The sequence below is a fragment of the Meriones unguiculatus genome, chromosome 3, assembly GCF_030254825.1.
Source record: "Meriones unguiculatus strain TT.TT164.6M chromosome 3, Bangor_MerUng_6.1, whole genome shotgun sequence".
NCBI lineage: Eukaryota > Metazoa > Chordata > Mammalia > Rodentia > Muridae > Meriones > Meriones unguiculatus.
Genome location: NC_083351.1, coordinates 105,288,119 through 105,311,065, shown reverse-complemented (window position 1 = coordinate 105,311,065; position 22,947 = coordinate 105,288,119). Strand labels below are relative to the sequence as shown.

At 40.5% G+C, this 22,947-nt stretch overlaps 2 protein-coding genes across 3 annotated transcripts in view; both read left to right on the top strand.

Annotated features, from left to right (window-relative positions):
• Retreg1 (reticulophagy regulator 1) overlaps window positions 1-3,642 on the top strand; it is a 128,144-nt gene extending 124,502 nt beyond the window's left edge. For both annotated transcript variants that reach the window (XM_060380413.1, XM_060380414.1), the window contains 2 exons: window positions 352-478; window positions 1,547-3,642. In XM_060380413.1, coding sequence (XP_060236396.1) covers window positions 352-478; window positions 1,547-2,040 — 621 coding nt within the window. In that variant the 3' untranslated portion in view covers window positions 2,041-3,642. The remainder of the gene's footprint in view (window positions 1-351; window positions 479-1,546) is intronic.
• Window positions 3,643-10,553: 6,911 nt separating this feature from the next.
• Znf622 (zinc finger protein 622) lies at window positions 10,554-22,869 on the top strand. The gene is made up of 6 exons (XM_021629190.2): window positions 10,554-11,342; window positions 12,944-13,195; window positions 13,309-13,471; window positions 15,536-15,648; window positions 21,586-21,729; window positions 22,612-22,869. Exons 1-6 carry the CDS (start codon window positions 10,712-10,714, stop codon window positions 22,737-22,739), a joined length of 1,431 nt encoding a protein of 476 aa, XP_021484865.1. The 5' UTR covers window positions 10,554-10,711; the 3' UTR covers window positions 22,740-22,869.
• The last annotated feature ends 78 nt before the right edge of the window (window positions 22,870-22,947 follow it).

The window sequence follows — 22,947 nt, the reverse complement described above, 5'->3', positions numbered from 1 at the left end:
AGATTATCTCCATGCATGGTAATTGGTTGGAGTATGAGTCTCGGGGAAGACCCCCGTGTTCAAATTTTCTGCTTCTGTTGCTCTCCTTGTGGAGTTCCTGTCATCTCCAGATCTTACTATTTCCCACTTCTTTCATAAGATTCCCTGCACTCTGCCCAACAGTTGGCCATAAGTCTTGACGTCTGCTTTGATAGTCTGCAGGGCAGAGGCTTTCAGAGGCCCTCTGTGGCAGGTTCCTAGGTTGTTTCCTGTTTTCTTCTTCTTCTTCTGATGTCCATCCTCTTACTAGTGTAGATTTTTAAAAAGAGTTTTTCAGTTTAAAATGTGCCACTGATATTTCTTTTGACACAGATTAGCCTCACAGTTGCAGCCAAAGAGCTATCTGTGTCAGACACAGATGTGTCAGAAGTATCTTGGACTGATAATGGGACCTTCAACCTTTCAGAAGGGTACACTCCACAGACAGACACTTCTGATGGTAAGCTGATACTTCTGGGTTCTCTTACTTTTATTGGTATTGAATACACAAAAAACCTATGTAAATTGGGTCAACTACTGAGGGGTCAATAAAATGTGGACTATTTGCACCATGGCATATTACTTGGATTTGAAAGTGAGTGGAGTCCTGATACTTCCTATAGCATGCATGAATCCTGAAAGCACTGTGCTAAGTGAAAGAAGCCTGCTACAAAGGCCACCTATTGTATCATTCTACTTAAGTGAATTCTGCAGAATAGCCAAGTCCACACAGAAGTATGTTACTGGTTCCTACAGACTCCTAGGAAGGAATGATGAATGATTATTAAATGATACAACTTTCTTTCTGGAGTGATTGAAATATTATGGAATTTGGCACCTGATGCCAGGCCTGATGACCTGAGTTCAATTCTTGGGTCCTACATGGTAGACGGAGAGAAACTACTCCCCCAACTTGTCCTGTGACCTTCACACTCGCACTGCGGCATCCCTCCCCCATACACACAAAATAAATAAAATGTTTTGAAAGCAGAAACAAAATCAGTCTGCATTTTAATTTCACACTGCTTTCAAATGTCTAGAATGTTGGTATTATCACTGATGGATGTACCAGAACTCACAAATACCTTTAATTGACCATGTTGAGGGTGGGTCTTCCCAACTCGGTTAAACCTTTCTGGAAACATCTTCACTGATATGCCCAGAGGTGTGTCTCCTACATAATTTTAAGTTCAATCAAATTGACAGTGAAGAATATCAGAAACACCAAAATTTCAGTTAAACCCCATTAGCTCATACTAGACAAAGCTCAAGCTGAATGTCCTTGCATACACTAGTTTATGCTTAATTAATTAATTACAGGGAAATATATAGTATTATTTGTCCACCTGCAGGGAAAGTTGTCATAGATTTGGGAAAGGCCCAACCTGTGGTTAAGGTGATTCTACTAGAGTGAGGAAGCCAGGTGAAGGCCTGGTTGTGCAGAGGGTGCAGGTCAAAGCCATCTTAGACAGCTCTTGCTTCAGTTGTCTTCTAGCACTCACACACAAACCTCCTACACATTTTACAGATCTTGACCGGCCCTGTGAGGAAATCTTCTCTCGAGATCTCTCAGATTTTCCATCTCTGGAAAATGGGACGGGAACAAATGATGAAGACGACTTAAGCCTTGGCATACCTGCTGAGCTCACGAGAAAAAAACAACAGTTGGACAACGGTCACAGACCAAGCAAAGACAGGCAGTCATCAGCTGGGCTCTCCCTTCCTCTGAACAGTGACCAAGCCCTTCACTTGATGAGCAACCTGGCAGGGGATGTGATCACAGCGGCCATGACTGCTGCTATCAAAGACCAGCTAGAAGGGGCCCAGCAGGCACTGGCTCAGGCTGCACCCACTCTAGGAGAAGACACAGACACGGAAGAAGGGGATGATTTCGAACTACTTGACCAGGCAGAGCTGGATCAAATTGAGAGTGAACTGGGACTAACACAAGACCAAGAGGCAGAAGCCCAGCAAAGTAAGAAGTCTCCGGGCTTCCTTTCCAACCTCCTTGGAGGCCATTAACTGGGAATCAGCTTGCAGCAAAGCACAGATAACCATCCAAAAATTTCAAACAAGCAGGGGGAAAAATGAAAAAAAAAAAAAATTGAATTGTAAGCTTTAATTACTTTAGATTTTTTTTTGTTCTCTTTTCCCTTCTATAGTGAGTTGGATATGTATCGACTGATAATGATAGACTGACATTTCTGATAGCTATTTTTATGTAATAAGCATGGAAATGAACTTTATAGCTACATATAGACATACTGTGGTGTCATAAGTGATTAGGGGTTGTTTTTAAAGTGAAGAGAAAATAGAACACCAAAAAAAAAAACCCCATCAAACTATTAAGATCTTTCTATGAGTATTCTTTTTCTTTATAATTTTTAAGCATGCAGAGACTTATCCTAACTTGTTGAAAAGTAACAATTGTGAACACATGCTCTATCAGCTCCCTTATACTTGGAAGCAGTTTATCAAACTTTAGTAGATTTTAATGTAAATTGGAAAAATTATCAAAATGTTTGTAGTTGAAGGGCTATGGAAATGCTATAAAAATTAATTTTCTAGGAAAAACTTCAAAAGTAAGTACTACCTATAGGCAGAAATATTTCCGTGTTGTTTCTACAGTTGTAGACATAGGCTTACTTGTCAAGTGGCATGCTCCACTGATTGCCACATCTACTCTTGGAAAGAGGTGGTACTGACTCCCAGAAAGCAAGTGGTTATGTATCCCATAATAATGCTCTTGTCATGTTTGCAATGAGGAGGTTGTACGTGCAGTTGTATTTTGCACGCTCAGATGTAAGTAAAACCTGATGTTTTTGTATTATGTTATAGTCTCCTAAGATTGTGAAAAACTAGCTACTGGTATATCCTAAGAGTGATGTGGCCTTTGGTGATATAAAACAACTTTTTTTTTTCTGGTTTACAGACACAGAGGAGAGGAACTTTCTTGAACTTTAAAGTTCATTTCTTTGCCACTTCAGCCTAAATATGTAAACTGTTTCTTACTGGGAAGCTAGAATATTTTTTTCCTTTAAACTTTTTTTGATCACCTTTACATAATCACATTTGACTTAGAGTGGAAACCAAGATAGTTGTTTTGTGAAACAATTTTAGCAGTACGGAGGGACCATGTCCACAACTATCTTAACCTTCAGTTTTAGCTGGCATTTCTGCACAGACATGCGAGACCCTTAAGACTGTAGACATCTGTGTTCTCTTTCACTTTCATCCCTTTTATTTCTAAAGAGGAATTACAGCTAACTTGAAATTTTAATGTACTATCTCTTATTTATGTTTTTTTGGAGGTATTAAAATATCTAGACTGAATTTTGCCAAATGAAAAGGGAGAGAAGTTACTGAAGACTCTGAATACTTGCTCTTTTTGATTGACCTATGCTTATGTCATTAGTGCCTCACAATCGTGTTTGATGTCCTTTATTGATTTAAAGTGAGCCTGTGCCTTCATTCTTTTGCCCAGTTTGGTAGCAATGTAAATCTGTGTTAGAAAACCTTGGAACTGTGTGAGTCTGGGAAGAATCTATCTGAATTCTATTCAATGCATTTGCTGGATGTGAAGAAAAATACAGCCACATATTTATAAAATAGTTGTTACCAGTACTCTTTTTAATGTGTATGTTTCTTCATTTAGAAAGTATTCTTAGTCGCGGCATTATAAAAACAACACCACCACCACCACCAACAACAACAAAAGTCATCTCAATTTCTTCACTGAAGAAAAAACAAGAATTATAATCAATAATCAAAGAACATGTTTTAAGTCACTGGAAAAGCTTATAAAAGAAATGTAGACTAAAATGTTACTAGATACAAATTAAAAGAAAAATTGGTAGGGGAAAATAGTCACCGCTGTGGGGGAGAACCAGAGAGTGCACCGCAGTTGCTTGCGTTTCAGGGTGACTTGCACAAGACTCTGTGATTGTCACTACCCACAGGACAGTAAGGAAACAGCGCTCAGACGCAGGATGTTGAAGTGCATGTGTGCTTCCTGTGGGAACAGTGTTTCCACTTTTAGGCTTTCGTAGTAAAATGAACATTAAGACTGATTTAGTGTAGATCCATTGCCATGAGAATTTGCACAAACTGCAGCATTTTCTCAGTTAAGACCCAGATGGGATGTAGTCATTAGAACACAAACTATTTTAAGGTTTTCTCTTTTCCTGTGGAAAGGGTTGAGAAAACCATACCACGGGCCAGCCACACTGATCATGTATTTTGGTAACAATCAATAAAGCAGTGCTCAGGAATGTGAGGTCTGAGAGGGAGGGCTAACCCAGGCTTGCATATCCTCATCCTAAAACACTTTTTCCTGCACTAAAAATCTTCAAAATGGATTAAATTTCTTCCTGCCTACCTTCATAGACTATGGGAAAGACAAACTGTTATGAAAGTTTTATAATTAGCAAATTTCCCCATTTTATGAATTACGTAGAGACTTATTTGGGGGAAGGGTCTTACTGTGTTACTTAAAGTTGGCCTTGAACTCATGACAGTCTTTTGACTCAACCTCCTGAGTGCTGAAATTAAGGCACATCTTTGAATATGATGTCTACTTACTTTAAAAAGCACAACTTTCTCCTTTTCAAAACAGGTAAATGTCAGCATCCTACTGATTTTAGGCTACAAGTACACAGAAATTTACGTAAATTTTAATATTTTTTTGTAATTATTGCAGGAAGTTATTGTGAACCCCTTAGAAATCTGTTGTACAGATCATGGAAGTCCAAGAACTGTGCATTCTGTCCCTCCGTTTTCACTGCAACCTTTGGGTTAGGATTCATTGTAGAGAGCTGTCCTCTGGGCCTGTCACCATCATCATTGCCCATGGAGCAGCTGTGAAAACTCACAGGCAACCCTTAAACTTGGGCCTGTTGACATTTTCTTACAGAGGAGGGATGGGAAGGGTCATCAGATCCTCATCTGAGATCTTTGCTCCCTCCTGCTGAGCCTTCCTGCCAGTTCTACAGAATTGTGCCCTAACTATATGTGGCCTCATGAGGTGCTAGCCTATACAGAGTGTGGAAGGTTAGCCAAAGTGTGTATGTGGGCCTCTGTCTATACAGCTTGCAGAAGTATTGTCCGGAAATTTCTTTTTGGTGAGTTTTTTGTGTTTTTGGTGATGTGGGTGCTTTGGGCTCACCACACTCTTGCATAACACTCTTGCCCATGCTCTGTAAGTAAACTCAATAATCTCACTGGTCTGCCGAGCTAGACTTGAACAGTATTGTACTTTGGTCTGTCATCAGTCCCTATCCATGGTGATTAGACATCTGTTTGTATTTCCCTGGGAATGTCCTAACATTTTTATGGCCCTAAGACATGATGTCCAAGTCATATGATGATCTTTAAGCAACAGCCTGGTAGCCTTTCACCCAGACATATTTTGAGAATGAATTTTAAAAGCAACTTGAAGCACATTAGAGGAGAATCCTCATACCATAAAATCAAGACACTGATATTTTTTTCCTGCCTACATAGTATCTAAGCCTTTATTTTATATCTTAAAGGCAACTTATAAGTACCTGTTTACAGGAAAACTGTGAAATTCTCCTAATGGGTTTAGAGCTATAATGGCCTTATAGTTCAATAAACGCCTGTGAAATAAACAGATGAAAAGTGTTTTAAAAGAGTATATTGCTTTAGTTATCATTGTGGACCACGTATAATGTTCTATACTTGTTATTTTTAATGGCTCTAACACTACTTGGTTGTGGAGCTCTGGTGAGGTCACCTAAACCTTTGTATCTGTTTCCCTCACAGACAATGATTAAAATAGCAGGGGCAGGATGGAGAACTATGGCATGGTAAATACAGGCTGCTACCTATTTATACATAGGATGTATACTAAAAATAATTTTAGCTCCCTGAGACAGGGTTCTCATTCTTAGCACAGGCATATCTTGAACTCATGGCAATCTGCTTGCCTTTGCCACATAAGTGCTGAGATTTTACGCATGATCCATAATGTCCACCTGTATTTTAAATTATTTTTTTTAAATTCTGGAACCTGTAAATAAACTTTTATTAGATATAACTGTGCCTATTGTGATTGGCTGCTTTTATTTTATTGCAGCAAACCCGAAAGGCCTGAATAAAGACTAGAGACTAAAAAGCCTAACGTTTTTACTACTTTATGGTAATTATTCATCTAAGTAATAGGAAATACTAATACGATTTTGTTTAATCTTCAAGACCCATACATTTAATAGATGACTTAGTCTATTTCCTGTTGGTATGACAGAACTCATGAGGCTGGTAAGTTTATACATAAATATATATAGCTCTCAAATCTAGGGGTCCAAGACGATGGGATTGGCATCTCTTGAGTTTCTGCTGATGATTGAAATGCCGCTCCACATGTGGAAGAAAAGTAGATGTGAGAGTGGATGTATGTGGAAGATAGGCGTCACATGGTTACAGGGGAGGCTGACCAACTTTCAAGGGCAACTGTTGTAGTAACCAATCAAATCCCAGTTTCTTTTTCTTTTTTTTGTAGGGGAGAGATGAAAACCTGCTAGCTCATAGAGGCAGAAAAAGCACCCAGCTGACATTTCTTCTCAGCTCAGTTCTGGATGGAAAAAACCCCCAAAGGGCTCACTAGCTCAACTGACAATGCAGGAGGAAAAGGCCAGAAAACCCAAGGCCAAGGGCTTGCTAGCACAAAGCCCCAAAAGCTAGGTGTCTGAGGAGCTGAAGCCTTAGCTAAAGCCAGTGCTTAAACTAAAAGCTTTTTCTTTTGCACTCTGTCTTAAATACCCCTCAATTCAAAGTCTCCCCTACTCTTTAATACCTGTCAGCTGGTTTCTTGCTCTGCCTCTTGACCTAGGGTTAACTTTATTAAATCCTGTGTACAGAAAGCTCTTTAATCAAAGGTGTGTACTAGGCTGAATCACACCATAATCACTTCTTTACAATACACAGAAAGTTCTTGGGTTAAAGGTGTGTGATAGGGCTCAACCACACCAAACAGGAAACAGGGTTTTACAGTTCACAATTTTGGGGTTTGTCGGGAGCCGCATTCGCCATTACAAGATGGCGCTGGCTTCCTGCTTCCTGGTTCTTCTTGCCAGAACTCGCCTTACAGCGGCGCATGCGCCACATGATGCTAATACGGATTTGAGTGCTCTCCCTATCAGAGAACACATGCTAATTGGGTATTGTGCGGAGCACCAATTACAGACGAGCACGTAGCCCTGCGGGCTATTTAAGCAGAGCACTCACAAGGCTTGAGGTCCTTCTCCATCTACCTACAAGAGCTTCATAATAAAGATTCTGCTGGACAAATCTTCGGTTGCCGCGTCATCCTTATCGGCGAAGGCTGCGCACGACAGGGGTTCACAATGGGATCAGATATCCTGCAACAGTCCCACCAGCGGGAAGTTATTGAAAAGCAGGCAACAGAGTCCATGTCAGAGAAAGCCCCTGCTCCTCTTTCTAGGGGATCCACATGTTGGCCTAGCTACCAGTAGTCTACACATGTGTAAGGGACCTAGGTTGAGCTCATGAATGGTCCTTGCTTGATGCTCCGTAAGGCCCCTTGGGCTCTGGTTAGTTGTCTCTGTTGGTCTTTTTATGGAGCTTCTGTTCTCTCTGGTTCCTTCTATTGTTCCCTCATTCTTCCACAAGACTTTCTGCACTCTGCCCAGTGTTTGGCTGTGAGTCTCAGCATCTGTTCCTATCTGCTGTTGGATAGAGCCTCTCAGAGGACAGCTATGCTAGTCTCTTATCTGCAAGCACAGTGGAGTATCACTAGTAGTGTTGGGTTGGAGCTCTCCCTTGAGATGGGTCTCAGATTGGGCCAGGCATTGATTGGACACAGTTTTTTTTTAATACCTGTTTAATTGACTTATTAGATTTATTGAAAAAATTTTAAAGTGATGGGTTTCTCACACACACCATCCAATGGGTTTCAACAATCATTATGAGCTCAAGTATTAAACTCTTATGAGCTCATGTATTTAGCATATTTATTGCACTAGTTCTAGTTTCTTGACTAAAACATTAATCCACTCATTAGTGCAAAGCTCCCATGACTTAATTACCTCTTAAGTGTTCCACTGCCTCCCAACACTGATAAACTGGGGAACAAAATTCTATCACATGAATCTTTAAGGGCCACACCATACCTAAATAATGGCAAGCACAACTAACATATTGAAAAAGAGTGGTAAATAAACTAAGGCCACACTGCAAGCAGATGAAAAACTAGACTGCCTACAAAGCCCAATTTTTCAAGTTCTCTACAGAATTAATTGAGGCAGCAATATTGCTTTAAAAAGAAAAACTAGAGAATATTGAGAAGCCAAAGATGCAGAACTAGGATTGTGACAAACAAGAGCAAGAAGAGAGTTAATAAAGATATGAAGTAAGTACAAAATCAAATGGGAAAAAAAATCCAGAAATGTTTTAAATATAGCTTTAAAAAAAAAGCTTCAGGGAAGCTTTGAAAATACACATATTTTGCTCAGTTCAGTTGATGACTAATACTAGCTACAGTTCTCAAAACAGAATCTGTCTAGAAAGCTCAGTCATTGCAAAATTTTTAGATAATCTTGAAATAAAGCTTTCTGCAACAAAATTATTAAATTTCACTTTTGCGCTTCAGAATTGTAGATTTAAGAAATTTTGAATAGTCTCTGTCTTGGTATTATTCTAATGTTGGGTATGCAGCAATGGAAGGAAAGCCTGTTTTCATGGAATTTATACACTCAAGATGACTAACAGGATGTGTGAGTAGGGCTTCTGATTTGTCCATAACTGTATGGTATCCTCAGATGCAGGACTTCCATTGTAAGCTCAGGAAAAACAATACAAGCTAGGAGGAGCCACTCTCAAAGCAATCCATAAAGTCCACTTGGCCCCACTCCCCTGTTACTCATGCTCTTATGAAAAGTCTTCTCATGTTAACTGAGATGACACACATTAGAGGATATTGTAAAAGTACGTAGTCAATGCTTGAGAGTCATGGTGGCTCTACTCTACTTTTTCTAAAGGGAAAAGAGAAACTAATTGCCATCGTGAGAAGACAAATAGTTGTATGGAGAGATTCAGTTGACAAGGAACCAAAATCTCTTGCAATTAGCCATTTCTGATGAGACTCTTCTAGCCATAGTAATACTTAGACCTTGTGGTGACTTCAGCCTTGGCCACAGGTTCACCACACAGCCATAGAAGAGAGAGTGCACAAGAGCCATCTAACTCAGCTGCAGTTTATGCTTGCCTTACTGAAACTGAGATGTTTTGATGCCAAATATTAGAGTAATACAGTACAGCGCTTTAGATAACTAAACAGGAAGAAAGAGAAAAGCAATCCCTAGTAAGAAATTGGGCGCAGGCACTATTTTTGACTAAAGGGTCTAGAAAAGGCCCTCTTAAAGGCATTTGGGCAATGACCTAAAAAAGGGAGAGAGTTGGCAGAAAGATGTTCATGCAGTATAGCAAAGGATCTCTAACACAATGCCAAAAATGTACTTGCTTAAGTGTTAGGACAATTGCCGCCATGATTAAAGCAAGGTGAATTATGGTTCAGGGATAGAAGAGATGAGGCGGTGGGACGGATGCAGATCCTGTAGCTTCGGAGAATGCTTGGTTTGGATTTTTTTTAGAATCAGAGGAAAGCCACTTGATGATTTTGGGCAAAAGGAACACGATCTAATCTGAGTAATAATTATAAACTCTATCGGAGGCTTCGACAAGGTTCAGATCTGGGTTGAGCCAGGCAGTGCAGATGAATCCATGAAGTCTTCCAGATTCATATTATCCTACGAAACACTGCTGCATATATATGAAGTTATTCAGGCATACTGAGCAAATGAAATGGGACAACTTCAAACTGATATGGATTGTTGCTATTATACACACAGGATCGCCAAAATTGAGTACCAACGAAAGAATGTAAAACTTTCTCACAAATTTTTTAGCTCTGAGATGCTGAGATAGTATTTAGAACATTAAAAGCAACTTCACATAGTTTTACTTTTTATATGGCTACTTGGATTTAAAGTTTTACATGTGGCTCGGATTATAATTCTGTCGGACAGTGGCTAGGCTGTGCTTTTGGCACCCAGCAGGAAAACTTTTCATTCAAGAGTTTTGTTCACTCCCTATGCTGCAAAGGCGGACTTGGGTCTGGGACTCGTTTCAGGTCATTAGCACAGCTGGCCTGAAGTAGACTTCGGAAGTCTCACGCTGTCGTCGCGTTTGGTCTTCCATTCCAGAGGAGCAGGAGACTGTCCTGACGGAATCTACCTCAAGCGAGAGGCCTTGCGAGACTTGCCAGAGCAGCCCCAGGCGCCCACGCCCTTCATCTCCCATAGCTATCACTAACCGCGTCACAGCACACGACACAACCGCTAAACACCGTTAGTCATAAGGAGGTGACAGCTTCCTCCAGGAACACCCACTTCTGATTGACAGGGCGGATCCATTAGCACCTGGACAGAAATGAAGCGCCACCACTTCCGGGGCGTGGCTAAAAGGAGGCGGGACTTCCCTCCCAGCTGGTAATAGCTTCCAGTACGTAGCGGAAGTTCCCTCAGTGAGACTCCGAAAGCCGGGGTCTAGTGTGGGTTTTGGTGGCTGTGGGCGAGGTGGTGTCTTAGGCTCTTGTGGGACTAGAAGGCTGATCTTTAGGTTCTTGGCTAGGTCGTCTCTTCCTTCCGGCCCGGCCATGGCGTCGTACACCTGCATCACCTGCCGGGTGGCGTTCCGCGACGCGGAGATGCAGCGCGCACACTACAAGACCGACTGGCACCGCTACAATCTGCGGCGCAAGGTGGCCAACATGGCCCCGGTGACGGCCGAAGGCTTCCAGGAGCGGGTGCGGGCGCAGCGCGCGGTGGCCGAGGAGGAGAGCAAAGGGACGGCCACCTACTGCACCGTGTGCAGCAAGAAGTTCGCCACCTTCAACGCCTACGAAAACCACCTCAGGTCGCGGCGGCACGTGGAGCTGGAGAAGAAGGCGGTGCAGGCCGTGAACCGGCAGGTGGAGATGATGAACGAGAAGAACCTGGAGAAGGGCCTGGACGTGGACAGTGTGGACAAAGACGCCATGAACGCCGCCATCCAGCAGGCCATCAAGGCCCAGCCGTCCACGTCTCCCAAGAAGGCGCTCTCGGTGCCCACGGAAGAATCCAGGAGGGCGGCGGGCGCGGGCAGGCGGGGCACTCAGGAGCGAGACCCCGCGGAGAAGCCGCCCCGGCTCCAGTGGTTCGAACAGCAGGCGAGGAAGCTGGCGAAGCAGCAGTCGGAGGACAGTGAAGAGGAGGGAGAGGAAGAGGAGGATGAGGATGAGGAGGAAGGTATTGGCCCTGTCGGGGTTGGGGTGGGGCTCTGGCTCCCAGGAAACCTCCTGGTTGAGATTGAGTTCTGGGCCGGGCTTAGCGATGGCCCCCCACTGGAGATTGAATCAGGGGAGATTGTCGGGGGAGCACTCTACTGACGCCCAGCCGGTCCTTTCTGTCATCTTTCCCAGGCTGTCCTTGACTTTCTTAATCCTTTTACCTCAGCTTCTGCGGGAGCTGGGTTATAGGCCCCCGATATCCTTCCTGGATAGAACGTTGTTACCTGATTTATTTCTTTCAACTATTTCGGCAGATGGATTGTGGGCCTCCCATTTTTATGCTTGCTCCCGGCCCCACCAAACTCACGGTGGACCAAGGGAACAGTGCGATTGTTTAAGCATTTTAATTATTGACAAGACAAGGTTTAAATTGTTTTTTTATTTATACCAAGTCTTCTTTATATGTTTTGAAGGAAGTAGCATGTATTCATTGTATAAAATGATTGGCTTCATTATGACATTTTAGAGTGATGGCCAAAAGCAATTTAAATGTCTGCTTCTCTGTTGTGGATACAAGACCTAAAGTGTTGATTGAAAAAAGAATAAAAGAACAGGTGGAATATGCTACTTTTAGTTTGGATGAGGAATGGTTACACCTGAGCACAGAAGGACAGACTGTTGACACACTCCTGTAGAATTTGTCATTATAGTGGCTTCTTAAGAGTTTGCATTTCACTTAGTTGATTAAAACTGAGTGAGGGGTTCAAACTGCCTGTAAGCCTGAAATGTGGTCTTCCAGCCAGCAGCCAAGGCTTTTACACTTTATGAGCCTTTTATTCATTCACCCCTACAGCACTGTTAATACTGACAGTGTTTGTGTTCATATATTGGTCTGTTTATGCATCTATAACAAAATATCTTAAGCCTAGTAATTTATAAGCAGTATGAACCTATTTTGCCACAGTCATGAAGGCTGGGAAGTAAAACATCTAGCTGCTGGCAGCTTGATTATATGGTGAGGACCTGCTCCATGGAGGGTTATTTTTCTAGGGCTTTGTTTACGATGGAAAAGGCATAGAGTTCTAGGTAGTATACTCATGAAGGATGAGCAAAACGCTAAAAAACGGGAGGCTAGCAAGTTCACCTAAGTCCTCTTCTTAGGATATGAGTTCAGTCCTGAGGGCTCCTAGAGGTCTCACTTGTCACATTGATGATTAAGTTGAACTTGGAAGGATATGATAAAGCATTCATATAACACCCCTGCACACACCATAGTATACACTAAAGTATTCCTGTGAAGGGGAAATGGTAGACACTGCCAACTAACCAGGTAGGAATCCACTTAACTCTGTCTAGTACTGCGCTAGGGGCTGTGAAGCACAGGAAGCAAGTTAGAGACTACTTCAAAGAGCTTACCATGAGCTGGAAAGGAGCAATTAGTTTCTTATCATTCAAACTTGTCTGAGGGGAAATAAGTAGCTAAAATTGATGTCTTGAAAGAGAACTTGGCTTCAGGGGGACAGGCAGGGCTTGTACTATGTCGTGAAGCATTTGGTATCTGACTGCTTGCTTAACCACACCTCTAAAAGTAAAATTGTTTTTCAAAACTCTGGCTTGAAGATTGGGAAGATATTGATTCAGATGATGGATTGGAATGTGAGAACCCTGGAGTAGACGACGACCAGGATGCAGAAGATGAGGAGGCTGGAGAGAGCCCACCCCTAGGTGCCATCCCAATAACAGACTGCTTATTTTGTTCCCATCATTCAAGCTCCCTCGTGAAGAATGTGGCTCATATGACTAAAATCCACAGCTTTTTTATTCCTGATATAGAATATCTTTCAGACTTGAAAGGACTGATTAAATATTTGGGTAAGTTCAATCATTTTGCTTTTGATGAAGAAGTGTCTTCAATTTGTGAGAGTAAATATTGAGATTTAACCTGACTTCAGAAGATTGATTTCATATTTTTCCCATATGACCAGGAGAAAAAGTCGGTGTTGGCAAGATTTGCTTGTGGTGTAATGAGAAAGGGAAATCCTTCTACTCCACAGAAGCTGTCCAGGCACACATGAATGACAAAAGCCACTGCAAGCTCTTCACAGATGGTGATGCTGCTTTGGAATTTGCAGACTTCTATGACTTTAGGTAAGATGAGTTTGTGAAGTGATTTGAGATCATATTTATACTGGAGTGCTAATGGATGATATCTGTCCTTTTCTTTTGGAAATGAGTTGGGCCCACCATGCTGTGAGCTGTGATCTCTCACTCAGCTTTGTTTGATATATTCTTAACCCATATTACACGTATCTAAGCTAAAAGCTTACTCAAACTAATCTAGAAAAGTGGAGACCGCCAGCCCAAAGTGAGTATGAATAACTTGGTTTTGTTCTTTGTGATTAAATAGTCAGAACTTTAATTTTGATTAACAAAATTACCTTGTGAATAGAAATACAAAAATTAGGTTTCACAGTTGGGTTCCCTGAGAGACTTTGAATCACAGACTAAAGAAATTGAACTGCTTGGTATTTTATGCCAGATCTTGGCCTTAGGTAGCTCTAACAGTAATCTTGAGCACTTCATACTTATGCAACAAGTAGGTTAGATGTTCATGAATAGTTAGTTAAAATGTCAAAATTTCTGTGATACAGCATAGTGTATGTGCGTGTACCATGCCAAGCAGCCACAGCTTGAGTAGATGGTCAGAAAATTTTTAATCTTTTAGAACTTGCTCTGCCCTCTCTTCCTGATGTTGTAGTTTGCAGTTGAGGGTGGCAGTTGGATTGCATAATTAGGAGAGAGGTGGTAGCAGATAGAAGACAGATTTGAGTTTCTGCTGGAGATAGAAAGCATCCTCCCCCAGGCAGTGGAGGCAGGCAGATCTCTGTGAGTTCCAGGCCAGCCAAGTCTACAGGGCAAGCTCCATGACAACCAAGGCTACACACACACACATTGTCTCAAAAAAAATTTGTTTTGGAGTATCACTTTCAGTGGACTGGTGGAGAGGGATGGGGGTAAAGTGGGAGGGAGGAAGGAAGGGACCAGGAGGAGATGAGGGAAGGAGCTACAATCAGGATATAAAGTGACTAAATTGTAAAAAAAAATAAAAATAAATAAATAAAATAAAGCATCCTCCCCAAGCAATAAAATAATATCCCTTTTTAGTTTCCTGCCAGATAGCAGGGTTTGACCTTTAGAACGAATGACTAATTGGGAGTAGGCTAAGCAAATAAGTCAAGAGGCCATACTGCTGGAAATATTGAAGTATAGATAAATGTGCTGACTTTATCTACATCTGCTTCTTGTATATGTAGGTTCCTACTCAGTCTTATATTTCAGTGCCTTCTATAGACTATGACTGCCACTTTATACCTTCTTACCCTCAAACATGGAAGGTCTCTTTAACATTATTGTATTGTATTGCATTCTGCTATACAACCCAACTTCCTCCACCTTATATTAACGGTAATTCTGTCTTTCTCATTCAGCTAGACTGGCTGGCCAGCAAGCTCCTTAGGTACTAGTGTCTTCATGCCCCTAGTGCTATGCCTTGTTTTTATGTGGCTGCTGGAAATTGAGCTCAGGTCTGGTTTCATGTCAGGTACTTTATCCCTGAGCCATCTCTCCATCACTGTCTATAGTTATTCACTTATTTTTGCATGTCCAGTTAATATGAAAATTTGGAAATATTTAGAAACAGATTCTTCTATAACTGTAATTACTGTAGTAATTACTAGGCATATTCTTAACGGCCACTTAAAAGAAATGAAATAAAAGATTTATATTAAAAATTCAGTGCTTGTGCTGAAAAATTCAGTGATTTAGTCACATTACCTGCATTTTAAAAAGTCCAGTACTTAAAGGCCTGTGTATCTAAAGTGAACATGTGAGAGACATAGAAATGTGTTTTTCTGTCATCACAGAATTCTGTTGGGCTGAAGTTTTCTAGACCTTGTTTATCTTGTAAATGGTATGTAACTGCATGTCTAGCTCTGGGCTCTTATCTTCTGCATTTGGTGACCTTTCTAGAGAGAGGGAAACATCCTCTTAAGGGCCATTTGGTTAGTTTGTTGCAGAGAAATTTTGGCAGTAGTTTTATCCTTCAGTCCTTCTAGTGGTCATTCCCTGCAAGCAGTTGGCAGTTTGCTCATTTACAATTGCATGTCTCTCTTTCAGGTAAGTCTGTTTATTACAATTATTTCACTGTTACAGGAGTAGCCACCCAGATTACAAAGAGGGGCAAGACCCTGATAACCTTGAAGAGTTGTCCTCAGAAAAGATACTGGAATGTGACGATGAAACCATGGAGCTGATACTTCCTTCTGGTAAGTGTATTTGTCAGAAAGAAGTAGCTGGATGCTGGTTTGTTGTGGAGAAAGCATGTCTTCATCAGTTACCTGCCATACTGAGGGTAAAGAACATGAAGCTTAAAGTGTTTTTGTGTGTGTGTGTGTGTGTGTGTGTGTGTGTGTGTGAGTGAGTGAAGTGAATGCATGCATGTGCTCTCAAGTACTTGTAAACTTTAAATGTAGCTACTTAGCTCTAAGTTGGCTGTTCCATTAAAATTGAGTCATTGTTTTTCCTTGTTTCTTTCCCGATTTAGACTATTTTGACTAGGTTTTTAAAATTTTTTTTAAAATATGTACACTGATAGATCCCTCATCCTCTATCTCTCTGTATATGTATATATGTCTTTTTTCTTTGTGTCTAGTAAATCTGTGTATATATGTTTATAGGTACATGTGTGTGGAGGTCAGAGGTCAATGTTGGGCATCTTCCTGAGTTACTTTTATTATTGCTCCATATTATTTGGTAGTTTCTCTCTCATTTGGCTAGACTGGTGAATGAGCTTCAGGGATCCATGGCTCCAGCTCTGGGGCTACAGAGGTGTGCAAACATTCCCAGCTTTTGACCTAGGTTCTGGGCATTTGAATTCAGGTCCTAGTGCTTACATGACAAGCACTTTAGCAACTAAGCCATCTCCCTGGCTTTTCTCTGAGGTTGATATTCCTCTCCCTCTTTGAACTGATTCCTCTGATACCTGTGTCCATACATAGCTCAGGCTATATATTAGTTACCTTTACCCTGGCTTAAACAAAGGATTTATCTTGGTTCATGGTTTCAGAAGATTAGGTAAGAATAGGTAAGAATATCATGGCCATGGGACTACGTGGTAGAGGAGACTGTTTACTTCATAGCAGATAGTAGGGACAGAATGAATACCGCCAGGGACCTGGCTGTAGTGATGCACTTTTCTTAACTTGGTCTTACCACCTAAAGTTTCTAGTTTCTTCACTTGGGGAGCATCTCATATTCAAACTGTAGCAAACTTCTAAAATAGTTTCGTATGTCGATATTTGAATAACAATGCTTGGATTGCCTATCTCTAGTAGTTGAGGGGAGGCACAGAGGATTAATTCTGCCTTTTCCCTTGGAAAACAAGAATTTCCCAGGAATGAGAAGATGAAACAGTAATGAATATGAGAAGCATCCACTGCGGTTTATTGTGTAGGAAGAAAGAAATGAGGCAGTGAGGAAGAACCTCTGAGGCCATTGTTTGAAATGAAAGAGAAGGGAGTGTAGAGATGATAGTAAAGTATTAATAGATACTTCCTGCTTACTGAGCACAGAGCACACTCAGACTATGCCAGCTCTGTAAAGTAGATCCTCTTGTCTGATATATGAAGCTGACACAGTACCAAGCAGTTTCTTCAGGACCTTATACCAAGCCTTTCTTAAGTCTCTGCATGGCAAAGGAGTTTTGCGTATATAGCAGTAGTGGCATCTTCCTGCCAGTGAAGGTATCTGATGAAGCATTATATGTGTGGAAAGTCTTGCTTTTCTGTTTTAATGTACCTAAGCAGCAAAACATATCTAGTATCACCATGGCATACAGGGAGCTAGTCTAGGCATATTAGCTCCAATGAATAATCTTTTAATGCCTCGAGCAGAGAGGGTGTGTTGAGGATAAAATTCCTCCTACATAGTGAGGAAGTTTTATTGTAGTGTATTATAGCCTACAGTACACAATACACAGTGGTAAGCGGGAGAATATAATCCCCCAAACCTAGTTTTCATAGAATGAGAAATACTGCCAGTCTTCTCTGTTCATGGTTTCTGTACCTGCAAAATTAGCCAATTAAGAATTGAAGATGTTAGGGAAATAACATTGTCATGTACTGGTTATACTTGAAACAGTATAGTATAATTGTGTTCAGTCTACAACAGTACAGCATATAGGAAAATATGTGTGGGTCGCATGTAAGTGCGGCCGCTTTTGTTTTTATAAGGAATTTGAGCATATTTGGATTCTAGTATCTAAGTGAATTATGGAACCAGTGTCCTTACACGTACTAGGGGCTATGCAGATATTTAATTCGTCTTGTGAGATAATCTGTCCCCATTTTGCTCATTCCTAGCTCTTACCTGGAGAGTAAGTTAACAACAGATCTTAAATAAGCTGACTAAGGTGATTCTTACAAAGCATGTCTGAAGAACACTGTAATTCTACTTCATTTTGTATCGAGTTAAGCATTATATCACAGCCATATCCTATTTGAGAATCACTCTCAATTTGGGTGAAGTTCTCATTTGGACTTGACATTTTTGAAAATTGGTAAGGAATACTTAATTATGTAGAAAATACTTCTTAGGGTCGTTGAATATTCTAAAGTTAATCAAAGCCCCAAATGGGTATCTCTTTAGGAATTGTCTTCTCCCATTCAGATAATTGAGTAATTAATGTCTTTTGGATATTTTTCTTCTTAGGTTATTTGGTCTGTGTCACAGTTCTTCTAGCCATCATCTGTCTGGTTTGGTTTCTTTATAATGACCACCACCTTCTCCAAAGCATGAGTATATTTTCTTTACCCTGTATGGTTCCATACTGGGAACCATTGCCTTCAAGGAATATGAAAGCTTATGGTAACCTCTTGCCACACACCGGTCTCCTCTGGGTCTCTGTATGAGTGGTTCTTCTGGTACTCCACCATAAGACTCATCTTGGTTTTACCCCGTTGAGAGTACTCCTGAACATCTCCTCTGCTCCTGGAATACTTGTGCATCTGTTTGGTAGTTCACTTTACTCTTTTATAACTGTTGTCTTGCTTGTCTGTGTTCTACCTTTTAAAAACATGCATATATTTTAAGTGAATGCATATTAATTTTACCTATTTATGAGATACAGTGTGGCAATTCACTACATGCATATAATATATAATGATTCTGCCAAGATGACTAGCATATTTATCATTGCATACTGTACCATTCTCTGTGTTGGGAACACTAAAATTCTCCCTATTGGCACTTTTGAAATAATTGTCCTCTATCATCATTAAGGTATGTACATGCAGAGCTATAAAGCAGTAAATGTGATTCCTCCTCTGCAACCTCTCATTACTTTTGAGAACAGACTGCCTTTTCTCTTTCATCTTAGTAATGGGTCTCAGACACATTAAAACAGGATGAATGTTTGTTGACTGAGAGGGTGGAAGTGACTTTCAAAGGGAAAGCAAGCTTGAGTCCTTTCGTTCTGTAGTAGTAAAGGCAATGTGAGCAGAGGAAGCTTGTAAGAACTAAGAATCATACTTGATTTTCTCTTGTGCTTCATTATAGGCTTGTAATAACTCAGAAAATTGAAATCTCTGAACAAACATTGTATAAAAATGTAGTGGCAGCATGTGGATCAGCTAATTGTTTCTCAATAAACAACCTCGGAAATTTCTGGGTATAGTCATTTGTTTGCCATGGTTAGCATGGCCAATTTGGAAAGGATCATACACCTAAGGGCCTGCTTTTAAGCTGGTTTCAAAAGCGTTAATTGTGTGGCACCTTAAATGTAGATACATACCCAGACTGTTAATTAGTAAAATCAGCAGCAAGACAAATCCAGAGACTATGAAAAAAATATCCAGTAGAGGGCACTCTGAGCATTTCTCTGGAAGATTGTAGCTTGGCTCAGTTCTTTTACATTTCCTTCATTACTCTTCAGTTCATATGGAGGAAATTGGTGTGAAAGATACATTGATTTATTTGCCAACTGGCCAGATGAGACTGCTGTTACGTTCATGAGAAAAGCACAATTAATCTTAGGAAATTAGATTTGGAGATTCTTATATCAGTTGCATTGGTTGTCCAGCAGGAATAGACAGTTTTATAAACAGCTACATGATGAAAGCTAGATAGACAGGAATTTCTTAAATAGACATAACTGTTGTTATGGGGCAGTCACAGTGTTCTAAAGCTAATCTGTTCTTCCCACGAGCCTTCAGGTTGAGCTGCACTTAGTACTTTATATGATATTAATGCCAAGTTCTCACTGTTAACTGACAGCAAGAGTAGCTCACTTCTCTTCTGACTCTGAAGCTCTCTGAAGCTGTAAGATGTATTTCTAGTATTGCTTACATATTGACTTACTATATACTAATTACCAACATTATCATTACTCAGTTAGGGATAATCATCCATGCAAATCTGGGCCATCCTCACTTAACGTTGTAATTTGGAAATTCCAGTAAATAATCCTGAATTTTTTTCTGAGAGGACTTTCATGTATATATGGTTCTTTTCCCATGAGAAATTAATCTCACACGGATGTTCAGAGAACATGTTTCCCTGAATTGAGGCATGGGTGTAAACCAAGGTCTCGCCACAGAAATGTCTAAATCAACACCTGGCTTTAGAGAGATGTGTTTTATCAATTCATAATGGTAACCAAAGAACATGAGATTAAAATTGAAGTTTCTTTTTGTCAACACCTGAGTCTGATGAAAAAACATGACATCTGGGTGGCAAGTAAATATCTTTCAAGTGTTATGCCAGGTACAGGGACTCAAATAATTCAATACTTTTCATGTCCGTTATAGGTGTAGATCTTAAAAGCAGATAATGCTTTCTACAGCTTCTGTGATATACTGTTTCATGTTTGCATATTTGTTAATGGTTTTACTTAACATAGGTTGAAAACTACTTTAGAAACTAGACACAGGATTTTACCCATCCATATTTATTTATTTTCAGTGGGAATGGCTATTTCATGCCATGTTAAATATCTTGTGTTTTTCTATTTGGAAAGGTATTTGATTGCTTATATCCTAATTAATATTTTTCTTAAAAACATAGCCTGCTTTTATTAGTAAACCCACAGGGGGTTGATGCTACTGGCCTACGGACCAGTCTCTGGTTGTAGTATGGGAGAATCACCTATTGAAAAGCATTTCTCTAGTGGAGCCTAGAGTTAGCCATCCAAAAACCACGGCAACTAACAAATACTAAAAAAATATGGTAGTATTTGTTAATTTCTGTGATCAGAAGTCAAGCCGTACTATTTGGTAATTTTCCTATAAATGACCAGAAAGCAAAAATTTAGGATTTGTTTGCCATTCTGTCTCTAGTAGCTGTTCATTGTAGCACAAAGGCTGATATCTCTATGGATGAATGTGGCTGTGTTACATTAACAGACTACTGGAATAGATTTTGGACCTCTAGCAGATATAACTAACCCTTAAATAGCAACCTCACTCAAATTGTTCCTCTAGCAAACAACTTCGCTTATGTAGGGATTTATTAATCTAATTATAGAAGTTCAGACTTTACATGGCCAATACTGTTGTCCCTTAGTTTTCTGATTTGAAACGTATGTTTTCTTTTCTTTGTTTAAAATTTTTAATTACTCTTATTGTGTGGGAGTTGGGGCATTTGTGTGAATGTGCTGTGGTATGTACGGGAAGGTGGGAGGCCAACCTTGTGAGGTTGATTCTCTCTGTCCACCTTAATGTGGTTTCTGGGGGTGCTGGGTTAGTACAGCATGCACCTCTGCCTGCTGTGCCCTCTCACTGGCTCTGTTGGTGATCTGCCTGTGCCTTTTAATTTGTTCAGTTGCATCTCTTTCAGCCACTAGATGGCAGTAGCACTCCACCTGTAACAATGAAGATGTTTACAGCAGGTGCCAGGTGTTCTTGTGTGGTAAAATTCGTTCCTGTTGGAGGAATGCTGGAATAGAAAACTGAACCAGAAAAAAGATGATTTCATTTTTGTCCTGCTCCAATTCTCTTAGGGATTTTTGGCCTTTATCTGTACATACATATATATTTTCATAATACTGGTGTATTTTTCTGTTATTAAATAAACATTGTCCAGGTTACACCTCTTTTTCTACTAGAATCCCTAAGGCTTGGTGCCCTTGACGATCTTTTGGGAAGCCTTTGGCTTATAGCTCTCAATTGAAAGAAGAAGTATTTGAATATTGCTCTTTCAAAAAACAGGTGCCAGAGTGGGTCATCGCTCCTTGATGAGATACTACAAACAACGATTTGGCTTGCCAAGAGCTGTGACGGTTGCTAGAAATCAGAAGGCTGTGGGCAGAGTACTCCAGCAATACCGAGCCCTGGGGTGGACAGGCAGCACAGGTACACTGATGCTTACATGCATGGACTTCATGGGGGCTTGGGTGCCGTGTTATCATTTGTTGTTCTTCTGGGTCGTTTCCAGGAGATGCTTGACTTCTTAGCTCTGGGACTTCCATTACCACATGATATTTAGTAATAGTAAGTCTGAAACGCCATGATTTAAAAAAAATTAATGTTTCCAGCCTAGTAACTTAATATGCATCATCAACATTTCCAGAAGATAATAGTTATTAAAAGAATCTTAGAATTTATGACAAGCTGAAATTACTTGGAGGTAACAGAAATTAAATAGTATCTTAAGGTGCTGTGGAGACATGTGTGGTCTCATAAACTCATGAGAATTACTAAGTTTTAGTTTCTCTTTGCTCATTCATACAAAGAAAATGATTAACAGTATCTACCTTAGAGCTGAGAGGTTGACTATCATAGTGCTTGTATGATATAATGCACGTTACTACAGGTCTGTCGTCAGTCTTCTTTGGTAGCTTCTTTCATTATATGTAAAGCTGACAACTGAAGGTACTAAGCTTTGAAAGCACACTCTCATAGTGTGCTGTATAAAGCTGTCTTGTTTGTTCTTCTGGGAAAGAAAGTCTAGGTGGAGATGGTGAAGATTAGGGAACTGCCTTTCTGGTCCCAGAAAGCTCTGGTGCCTAAAAGCATTGCACATGTGTATACTGTTTACAAAGTTCCTGTACACAGTTCTGGATACATGTGGATATCTGAGGTCTTTTGCTTGGAACTCCCACATTAGCATCTGTCTTTAAGTATAAGAATCCACTTACCCTAAGCCAGCTTTGGAAATTCTGTACAAAGATTCGACTTTCTCTGACAGTAAATAAGAGACCCTTGCCTCATTTCTTACCCTTGTTCCAACCGCAGGAGCAGCTCTCATGCGTGAACGGGACATGCAGTATGTCCAGAGGATGAAATCAAAATGGATGCTGAAGACGGGAATGAAAAACAATGTCACTAAGCAGATGCACTTTAGGGCCCAAGTGAGATTCTGAGAGGCTGAGACTGAGATGTATCTCTCACTGCACTTCCCTCCTTGTCTGAGGACCAGTGAAGCCAGATTGCAGAATGGATCTTTTGCTGCTACTTCATTTGTTCTGATCTAATAAAGTCAGAATCATGTTAGTCTTCAAAGTGTCATTTTTGAGCAGTGTTTAAAGCTTTTGAGTGGTGACGTGTTTGTTGGGCTCTGGGACCTACATT

Excerpts from the sequence above, each read along its gene's own strand:
- Znf622 (XM_021629190.2), top strand. The coding sequence starts at position 10,712 with ATGGCGTCGTACACCTGCATCACCTGCCGGGTGGCGTTCCGCGACGCG. Across the intron at positions 15,649-21,585 it reads GGAGCTGATACTTCCTTCTG|GTGCCAGAGTGGGTCATCGC; the intron begins GTAAGTGTATTT and ends TTCAAAAAACAG. Across the intron at positions 21,730-22,611 it reads GGGGTGGACAGGCAGCACAG|GAGCAGCTCTCATGCGTGAA; the intron begins GTACACTGATGC and ends TTCCAACCGCAG.